Source organism: Macrobrachium rosenbergii, chromosome 6, assembly GCF_040412425.1.
Source record: "Macrobrachium rosenbergii isolate ZJJX-2024 chromosome 6, ASM4041242v1, whole genome shotgun sequence".
In the NCBI taxonomy this organism is placed as follows: domain Eukaryota; kingdom Metazoa; phylum Arthropoda; class Malacostraca; order Decapoda; family Palaemonidae; genus Macrobrachium; species Macrobrachium rosenbergii.
Genome location: NC_089746.1, coordinates 7,541,179 through 7,552,228, shown reverse-complemented (window position 1 = coordinate 7,552,228; position 11,050 = coordinate 7,541,179). Strand labels below are relative to the sequence as shown.

General features: G+C 41.8%; 1 protein-coding gene across 1 annotated transcript in view; it reads right to left on the bottom strand.

Moving 5' to 3' along the window:
* The window catches only part of Usp39 (ubiquitin specific protease 39), a 79,891-nt gene that overhangs the window by 17,363 nt on the left and 51,478 nt on the right, over positions 1 to 11,050 (bottom strand). Inside the window, exons 11-12 of the mRNA XM_067104814.1 lie at positions 10,067 to 10,168; positions 9,239 to 9,325 (exon numbers count right to left, since the gene is read on the bottom strand). Coding sequence (XP_066960915.1) covers positions 9,239 to 9,325; positions 10,067 to 10,168 — 189 coding nt within the window. The remainder of the gene's footprint in view (positions 1 to 9,238; positions 9,326 to 10,066; positions 10,169 to 11,050) is intronic.

Here is an 11,050-nt window from a genome sequence, read left to right as displayed (position 1 = left end):
TAAACGCCGAAGCCCTATTTACAAAAACGTCTCCCGTATGCCGGCGGCGTTAAAAAGCTAGCGCCGAAGCGGAAAAAAAGTTTTTTTCAAAAAATCACAGCAAGCTTAGTTTTTAAGATTAACAGTTCATTTTTGGCTCCTTTTTTTCTCACTGCCTGAAGTTTATTATGCAACCATCAGAAATGAAAAAAAATATCATTATTATATATAAATACTGGAATATATGACAGCAAAAAAAAAAAAACTTGTATATAATTGTATACAAATCGCGCTGTAAGCAAAACGGTTAAAGCTAATGAGTTAATTTTTTTTAGTTGTATTGTACACTAAATTGCAATGATTTTGGTATATAACAGATTGTAAAATGATTAAAGCAACAGAGAAAATATTATCACAAAATTATGCATGAATTAAGTAAAATGGACGAAAAAAAAGTTTTTTTCAAAAATTCACCATAAATCGAAATATTGTGCTAGAGACTTTCCAATTGTTTCAAAATGAAGGAAATTGATTGAATATTACTAGACTGTAAGTTTTTTAGCTTACAATTGCATTTTTTGGCCATTTCAATTGAGTAAAAGTTGACCGAAGGTTGATTTTTTTCTATTTATCGTTATTTATATGAAAATATTTCAAAAATAGTAAAAGCTAAAAGCATGATTTATTTTTTGTTGTATTCTACATGAAATTGCGCACATTTTGATGTATAACACTTTATGTAACGAATAATATAAAATGGCGAAAAAATTACAACAAGGTGACTCAAGAAATGCTAGGATTTTTAGCGGAGTTCGCGCACGCGGATGGAAGGAAAATGTTTTTTTCAAAAATTCACCATAAATCGAAATATTGTGCCAGAGATTTTACGTTTGTTGCAAAATGAAGGTAAAGGATTGATTGTTACTAGAATGTAAGAATTTTGGCTTACGATTGCGTTTTTCGAGCATTTTGATCGAGTTAAAGTTGACCGAAGGTTGATTTTTTTCTATTTATTGTTATTTATATGAAAATATTTCAAAAATGGTAAAAGCTAAAAGCATGATTTATTTTTTGTTGTATTCTACATGAAATTGCGCACATTTTGGTGTATAACACTTTATGTAACAAATAATATAAAATGGCAAAAAAATTATGACAATGTGACTCAAGAAATGCTAGGATTTTTTGCGGAGCGAAGGAAAAAGTTTTTTCAAAACTTCACCATAATTCGAAATATTGTGCTGGAGACTTTCCATTTGTTGCAGAATAAAGGTAAATGATTGATTGTTACTAGAATGTAAGAATTTTGGCTTACAATTGCATTTTTCGAGCATTTCGGTCAAGTCAAAATTGACCGAATGTTAAAATTTTGTCAGTTATCTTGATTTAAATGAAAATATTTCAAAACTGTTAAAAGCTAAAAGAATGATTTATTTTTTGTTGTATTCTACATCAAATTGCGCACATTTTGATGTATAACAATTTATGTAACGAATAATATCAAATGGCGAAAAAATTACAACAAGGTGACTCAAGAAATGCCAGGATTTTCAGCGAAGGAAAAAAGTTTTTTCAAAATTTACGGATGCCCCTCAGGACACCCCGATGCTTCCTAGGGGTCGAAAAGGCACGGGATGTGGTCCTTGGTCGCCGGTCACACGTGGGGCGAACAACACGGCGCTGAGAAGCTGGGTCACTTTGGCTGCTGGGTCCTTCTCCAGCATCCCAGTCTAAAACTCGTCTTACACGCTCACTACCGACAGGCAGTATGCGCCTTTCACGGTCCTGACGGCTTTGAGACATCTCTGCAAACGTCCTGTTGCAGCACAAATACGCAAACACTCGCCAAAGTTCTGCAGAACGCGGATGCGTCAAAAAATCGCTCTAGCACGGTCCGACGCTGATGCTGTCTGGTGCGAGAAGGAGGGAATTCGCGCATGCGCGTCTGGGTGACGCTTATAAACAAAACAACAGCTTGATCCGTGAACTCCCAGCATCCCTCAAGGCGCGTGATTTGAAACCTTCCGCAAACTAGGCCTATAATTATTTTTCCGCGAATATTTAAAAAAAGCATTTTTAGTCGATGTATGGTACGTCCACTTGACATCCAACAGACAATTTTCGTCGACGTATGGTACGTCCATTAAGCGTTTAAGGGTTAATATAAGACAAGTTTTGACTGAAAAGAACTACTTTTCACTTTTTTCCTTTGCAAAAAAGTTAGATTTGAATCTATGGGGAAATTGTTATATTATACATAATATATATAGGTAAAATGACATTTTTATTCTAAAATAATGTTTAACACATACTTACCTGTTAGTTACATATAGCTTTAGTCTTTGACGTCACGGCAAAATTTCAAACGCATGGGCAGCGCCAGTCCGAATATCGGGTGATCGCCCTTACCTGCCCTCTGTCGGGGTACTAGGAACTATTCCAACATGCTTCAGAATAATTTGCCTACCTGTCCCCGTGGGGAGGAGGGTGGGCTTTTAGATATGTAACTAACAGGTAAGTATGTGTTAAACATTATTTTAGAATAAAAATGTCATTTTAACACATACAACTTACCTGTTAGTTACATATAGCTGATTGACACCTTTAGGAGGTGGGGCAATGACAGCTAAAAAGAGTTTTTGAAACATTAAGGTTATTAATGTAGAAAATTTCTTAGTTCCTCACCTGCTAAGGTAGCTGATTCCACAGTTACTGCCTCAGTAACCTGCTATCCTTAGAGCAACCGCGGGTATAATGACCTGGTCGCAGATTGCTTAAGCTGGGTATCAGTCACCTAGGACATGGCCGTGACAATACCACAAGTATGCCCCTGCTCAGGCGCAGCACAAACATCATGAATTACAAAAGGGGTCACCCAACACCAAAGAAAAAGCATAACCATAAAAACCAAAACCAACTGTGGGGTAAAACTATCCAACACTTACCCTCACAGACAACCGTAAAAACCTTCACACTCCAAAAAACAAGTAAGTAAAGGTAGGTTAATCCTCCTTTACCCCTTTACCCATTACCGTGCCAGATACAACAAAGGGCCCTAACGTGCTGCACTCATCAAACACTGTCTGCACTTGCGAGAGATAATGCAAAGCAAATACAGACTTACATCTCCAGTAGGTTGCTTGCACAATATCTTGAAGGAGAGGTTCCTTTTATAAGCGAGAGAAGTAGAGATAGCCCTCACTTCGTGAGCCTTCACTTTACACATTTTCAAATCATTCTCTGAAATATTGGAGTGAGCTTCAGAAATCAGATCTCTAATAAAAAAGGACATGGCATTCTTGGACATCGGTCTAAGAGGGTTCCTGACCGAACACCATAAGGAATCTGAAGGACCCTAATATCTTTAGTCCTTCGCAAATAATATTTCAAGGCTCTGACTGGGCAGAGGAACCTCTCCTGCTCCTTACCTACCAATTCCGACAGACTCGGAATCTCAAAAGAGCGAGGCCACGGGTGCGAAGGGGTCTCGTTCTTGGCCATAAAAACAGTTTGAAAGAACAAATTGCTTTTGAAGCAGAGAATCCTACTCTCTTATCCAAGGCGTGGATCTCACTGATTCTCTTAGCTGTAGCTAACAAAACTAAAAGAGGGTTTTCCTCGTAAGATCTCTTAAAGAAGCAGAATCCATAGGTTCAAATTTCTCAGACATAAGCCACTTCAGGACTACATCAAGATTCCACGAAACAACTTTAGCATCTGACCTCTTAGAGGTACCGAAGGATTTAATAAGGTCCGTTATATCTTGGTTATTAGAGATATCCAAACCTCTGTGACGAAAAACAGTAGCCAGCATGCTACGATAACCTTTAAGTGTGGATACAGAAAGGTTCTTATTCCCGAGGAACAAAAGAAAATCCGCAATCTGCGTCACCGAGGTTCTGGAAGAGGAAATGTCATGATCTTTGCACCATGAACGAAACATATTCCACTTGGACTCATAGACCTTGATCGAAGATGGTCTTCTGGCTCTAGCGATGGATTGAGCCGCTTTCTTCGAAAATCCTTTGCTTCTGAGTAGACGCGTTCGATAGTCTGAACGCAGTTAGCCGCAGACTTGACAGGTTTTCGTGAAATCTCCTGAAGTGGGGCTGTCTGAGTAAATCTACTCTGTTTGGAAGGCTCCTCGGGAAGTCGATCAAGAGATCCATGAGAACTGGGAACCAATCCCTGGAAGGCCAGAAGGGGGCTATCAACGTCATCCTGGTGTTGGAGTGGTGCTGAAATTTCCTCAACACCGCACCTAACATCTTGAACGGCGGGAAGGCGTAAAGGTCCAGACCCGACCAATTCAGTAGCATTGCGTCCGTCTGGAAGGCTGCTTGGTCCGGGACAGGAGAGCAGAAGATTGGGAGCCTGTTCGACTTGTTCGTCGCGAACAGGTCTACCAGAGGTTGACCCCAAAGTCTCCACAGCGACTTGCACACTTCTTCGTGCAAAATCCACTCTGTGGACAGAACCTGGTGCTTCCTGCTCAAGGAGTCCGCTCTCACGTTGAGGGCTCCCTGAATGAATCTTGTTAGGAGCAGAATCTTGTGCTTCTCTGCCCACAAAAGGAGGTCTCTTGCTACCTCGCTGAGGGAGTAAGAATGAGTGCCCCCCTGTTTTTTTATGTAAGACAACGCTGTGGTGCTGTCTGAATGAACCAGAACTGTTTGTCCCTGTACGAATGGTAGGAAGTGTACGAGACTCAGGTGGATTGCTTTCAACTCCTCCTTGTTGATGTGCCATTCTTTTCTGTCGCATTCCACAAACCTGAAATTTCTTTTACACCCAACGTCGCTCCCCATCCTACTTCTGACGAGTCTGCAAACAGTTCGTGGTTGGGTTCGACGGAAATAGAGAGAGACCTTTCTCTAATTTTCTTCGATCTAACCACCACCTTAGATCTTCCTTGATAAGGTCCGAGATTGGAAAGGAGAAGGAGTCTGGAAGCGTTTTCCTGTTCCATTGCTCCCTGAGGTAGAATTGAAGGGGCTCATGTGAAGTCTCCCCAGGGAGACAAACTTTTCTATTGACGCCAGAGTTCCCAGGAGGCTCATCCAAGCCTTTATGAACAGGTATCCATATCCAGAAAGTTCTGGACTTTTTGAGACAGTCCGAGATTCTTTGATCTGACGGAAAAGCCAGAAAAGGAACTGTTTCCAGTCTCATTCCTAAATAGATCCTGGATTGTGAGGGAGATAGGTGAGACTTCTTCCAATTGATTAGAAGTCCTAGCTTCTGTGTCAAGTCGAGAGTTACTTTCAAATCCTCCAAGCACTGAGACTGAGACTGGGAACGAAGGAGCCAATCGTCGAGATAGAGAGAGATCTTTATTCCTCTGAGATGAAGAGCTTTGGCAACAGTGGACATAACTCTTGTGAATACTTGAGGGCTGTGGACAGACCGAAGCACAGAGTCCTGAACTGATAAGTCTTCTCCTGGAAAACGGCGAAGAAACTTCCTGGACGCGGGATGGATCGGAATGTGAAAGTAAGCGTCCTGCAGATCTATTGAGACCATCCAATCCCCCGGACGAAGAGAATTGAGGACGGATTGCGTCGTCTCCATCGAGAAACTGGTTTTCTCCACGAAAAGGTTGAGAGAACTCACGTCCAGGACTGGTCTCCAGCCGCCTGAGGCCTTTGGAACAAGAAAAAGGCGGTTGTAAAAGCCTGGAGAGTTGACTTCTTCCACGATCTCTATCGCTCTCTTTTAAAAGCATGGAGTCTACTTCCGCACTCAGAACCGAGCATTTTTCTAAGTTGCTGGAATATGCTGTCAAAGCTAAAGGTTCTGTTGCAAGAGGGGGCCTCTTGAGGAAGGGGATAGAATATCCTTCCTTTAGCACGGACGTGGTCCACTGGTCCGCTCCGATCTCCTCCCAAATTTGCCAGAACTGCTGAAGTCTGGCTCGACTAGTGCATGGAGGACATGCAGATCACTTTTTAATTGAGGGTTTGATAGTCTTGGAGACAAATCTTGCTTTGCCCCGAAACGAGATACTGTACGGGTGAGGGGCCTGCCACGAAAGGGCCTATCTTGATTAACTAGAGGACGAGTTTGCGCTGGCAGAGAAGGTTGAAGAGCTTTTGGTTTCCGAGTGGATTGCGCCAAAAAGGTCCTGTGTGGACTTCTGAGTAAGGGATTTCGACACTTCGGCCACAAGTTCTTGAGGGAAAAGGTACTTCTTATCCAGAGGTGCGAAAAGAAGAGCCGATCTTTGAGTCCTAGAAACTCCACGGCGACAAAAAGAGCACCAAAGTTGTCGCTTCTTAAGAACTCCTAACGTGAAGATGGAGGCTAACTCAGACGCACCGTCACGTAATCCCTTTATCTAAGCAGGACATAACAGAAGAGAAATCATCGAAATGCGCTTCTCGAAAGACCAAAAGACTTTACCTTCCTACCCAAAGCGCCAATAGTCCAGTCCATAAAACTGATGACTTCCAAAACTCTGAAAACGTTCTTCAAAAGGTGGTCCAACTCTGAAGGAGAGAAGAAAATCCGAGCCGAGTTCATCGCAGAACGACGAGTAGAGTCAACGAGACTGGAGAAGTCTCCTGAGAGGAGGCAGAAGCTCCCAGAGAGAAAACTTCCCCAGTGTCGTAGCAAGCCTTCGTCTTAGTAGAAAGCTTGGAAGGAGGAAGCAGAAAGTGGTTTTCCCCTGATCACGCTTGTCTTCCAACCAGGAGTTCATTTTCTTTAATGCCTTTTTGGCTGAAATAGAAAGCACTAACTTCATAAAGGAAGAGGTAGGAGGCTTCAGTCTCTTGCGTGCACTGAGAGAGAGGGAAGCCGGGCCGCAGGTGCAAAATCCTCAGGAAAATTATCAATAAAGAAGCGAAGAAGCTTCTTATAATCCGAGCGAGAGGAGTCTGGTTCGTCTACAGGAAACTCTTCCACAACTTCTTCCTCAGACGAAATAGGAGAAAAACCTTCCGCTTGCACATACACAACTTGTGAAGGAGGAGTAGGAGCCTGAATAAGAGCTTGAGGAGGAGCCTGAGCCTGAGTAGGCGCCACAAGAGGAGCCTGAACTGGCGCCACAAGAGGAGCCTGAACTGGCGCCACAAGAGGAGCCTGAACTGGCGCCACAAAAGGAGCCTGGGATGGCGCCTCACCTGGCGCTACCTGAGGCGCTTGAGCCTGAGAGAGCGCTAAATCTTGAGGGAGCGCCTGAGCCTGACTAGGCGCACGAGCCTGATCCTGAGCCTGAACCAAAGGAGGATCAAGAGACACAGATCGAGGAGGAGGTGACTGGGCGCCCGAGAGCTCGAGACGAAGGAGGAGGCATCAAATACACTTCAGAAGGCTTTGCTGGAGAAGAACCAGGCCTTCCGAGCCCGCCAAGAATGCTTCCAATTTTCTTGTGCATCGTCAAGAAAGTCATGAGTAGACGAGGATCCAACTGGGGAACGATGATCAGTAGAGCCAGGATCGTGATGAGGAAGAGGCGCAGAAGCCACAATAGGCTTACGTGAAACCAAAGGAGAAACACCGGGAATGCTGGGCAACACCGAATGGGAAGTCTTATACCTCTTGCGCACATGAGCCTTGCGCCTGGGAGAAGACTCTTCTGACGACGAAAATCTCTCCGGACTCTCCCAAAACTACAGGAAGGCTGTGATAAGTTTTAAATGGCTTCTTCTGAACCGCTGAAGGCTAAAGATTCCTGGACCTCTTCAATGGTCTAGACTCGTCAGGAAATCTCCAGCCTCTGTCGAGGCGAATCACTGGAGCTTGAAGAAAGACACTTCCTTGAGTCGCCTTTCCAACGGCGCCTGAAACAGCCTGGGAAACAACAGGACTGTTCGAGGGGGCGGCTGCTCGTGAGCAGACCCCACTCGCCTCCCTTGGACTTTCAGCATGTCTTCTCCCAGGAGCAGGGGAGCTTGACAGAGGCTTAGGTCTAGGAGAACTCGCTATAAAAGGAACCTCTCCTTCAAGTAGGCCGAGCAACCACCTCCTCCACCACACTAACACTTTGCACTGCACTTAAATTATTCACAATATCTTGGAAAGAATCCATACGCTCATGAAGGGATTTCACATTAACGCCAATATCCTCCATGGCGCCCACAATAAGGTTAAATCTGGCGTCCATCTGGACTTGATACTCAGACACGGTAACGGGTTCAGGGATATCAGAGTCAGGAATAGGAATATTAGTAGCCACGGGATATTAATAGAAGTTTCCTGCATAGCTAAGGGAGATTCGGTTTCTGAGAGAGAGAAGAAGAACTTCTAGCTAAAGCTTTCTGGCTCTATCTTTCTCAAGCTTCTTTACATACTTAGATAGAGCCTTCCAATCTTTTCAGTCATACTGACACATTCATCACACTTCCTCTCATATGAACATTCCTGACCTCTACAAGCCACACAAATTGAATGAGGATCAAGACTAGCCTTGACCAACCTCGTCTTACAGCCTTTGCTGCATACCCTAAAGGTATAAGACCCAGAATCTGACATAATTATCAGAAAACCTGACTAAATAGGTGACAAAAATAACTGGCAAAGCCGCAAACCAACAAAGAGTACTTCACCAAGTGAAAACAGCTCGATGTAGGCAGATACAATGAAATTTCGCCGAGTACCGACAACAATGTCGCCGGCGTGACGGCAAAATTATTCTGAAGCATGTTGAATAGTTCCTAGTACCCCGACAGAGGGCAGGTAAGGGCGATCACCCGATATTCGGACTGGCGCTGCCCTGCGTTTTTGAAATTTTGCCGTGACGTCAAAGACTAAAGCTATATGTAACTAACAGGTAAGTTGTATGTGTTAAAATAAAGTTCTAAACATTAAAACTTCTACCATACAAATAGTTTTGCCATGAAAAAATAACACAAGTTAAATAACGTCAAGAGGGAACTTGTGAGAAGAGATAAAAAATGGCGCTCTGAAGAGGCTTATAGCAGCCACCCATACAGCCGCTCAAGAGGCTTGTAGCAGTTCTCGGGTTAAACTGCAGATACATGAGACTATGACATGTAGCCACTGAAATGAGGAAGACCTACAGGTGCACATGTTCACAATCTGCAGCAGTAGACTTCCTTCTTTTTATTTCATTAACACTTGGCATATGGGTTTTGCACCACATAATAAGCCTAGATTCGAAGTAATGGGTTTGTATGAAAAAAAATTCATTTTGATTTTAGAAAGTATTTTACAGAATTAAAAGACCTGAGTATCATCCAATTATCACAGAAAAATTACTCAAAATAATTGCTTGAAAAAATACACAATAATTTACCTGAATGTATGACTCAGTTAATGTCAACATTTGAGGTTCAATTTCTTTCCAATGAAGATCCTGCAGCTCATACCAGTTTCCTGTTCCCTTTAATGGGAAGAAAGGGAAGATGAAAAGAATAGGAAAACTATAACATTTTAAAAAACAAATATTTCTTCAACTAACAGTGGTATAATTTCTTCCATACAATTTCTGCAACACTATGAAGCTCAATTTAAAGAACATTCTATCAGTCAATATGCATCTGAAATTGATTGATAAATAGTACTTGAGAAAGGTTACATAACCTATACAGATGGATCTTGATTTTCACAATGATCTGGCATAAAAATAATGTCATACTACACCTCTTACGTAATTATTATTATTATGTACAATTTTCAGTAAGTATAACGACAGTTATAGGACTGAGGCTATATGATGATTAGATTGAAACTTGGAAGCGAGGTTGTAAAACCCAGGAAAGGCTGGCTGATGATAATAATAACTGCATATTTACTATTTCAGCTAATCATGAATCTCAAGATGTGACCCAGTTGTCCTGTTTAACTAACTTAAAAAATAAAATACTGAATATCGCTATTCTGAGTAAAATGAGTAAAAATGCAAGTGAGTCACTGTGATATGCAATACATTACATATTTTCAAATCAAGCTCTATTAATCCTGTGCACAATTTGAACAATTTTTAACTTTTAACTTTCTATAAAAAAAAATAGTTCTCTGAACACACTGGATAAGATACCTTACATTAATAAGTCATAATTATATCTATTACTATTCGCCAAAAAGTGGCAAACTACAAATATACTAGAACTGGATTACCTACCCTGTGAAGAATGTGACACCTGTATGTCCCAGTGTCAGGTTCTCCATCATGCACAATATTGGCCACAAGATCGTAAATTGGCTCTGGATGCTTCTTCTTGACCTAAAGAGAAGCAGAATAGATGAAATATGAAAATTATGTAATGCATTATCTGCTATATTTACATATTTCAGCTTAAACTGCACAACTGAAAAATGTATTACTGGTATGTGATAGTAACCTACTGGACTTGCCAGAAATGTGTTACTAACTCATTGGGGGCATTGAAGGATATCCTCAACATTGCTGTCCTTGTCCTCATCAAAACCCAAGGTGATGCAAGAGGCTCCCTGAATGTGTTCTTCCTAAAGACTTGTCAAATTGACTTCTTACTTTCTGTACTGTATGACCATGTCAGTCCAGATACTCGATACTGCTACCTTACTATTAATCTCAGTCTAAGTCCACTTTACATTATCAGTGTTGACACAATGATAGGCTTCAATCCTGATAATACTGTACATCATTATGATGTTTAAGATCCCCCACCATTAGCATAACCTTAATAATCAGCTATAAACTGGCCTTCATTCCAGTCTGAAGTTGGTTCTTCAAACCCTATCTGCAACCAAAGCTAGAAAGTCACTTCAAACCCTATCTGCAACCAAAGCTAGAAAGTCACCAGTGACTTGGACTCATCAGTCTAATGGGGGTCTTGATGGCCCCATAATCATTATTACTCTCCTTCAAAACTTTTCCATCACTAGAATATCCTTCCATTGGGTCTCAATCTTAGTCACTCTTCTGTCATTCCCCTCTGGACTATAAACATCTTAAAAGTGGTTCTCTCTGATACAAATGTTTCTGTGTCTTAGTAATTCTGACAAGACAACAGCACAAGGAGTAACAAATCAGGGTTCTTTTTTAAAGATTCCTTTCCCTCCTGGCTTATTTCCTGCAACAATATCCAGGCAGAGAGAGTGATGATGATTGTGCACTTGATAA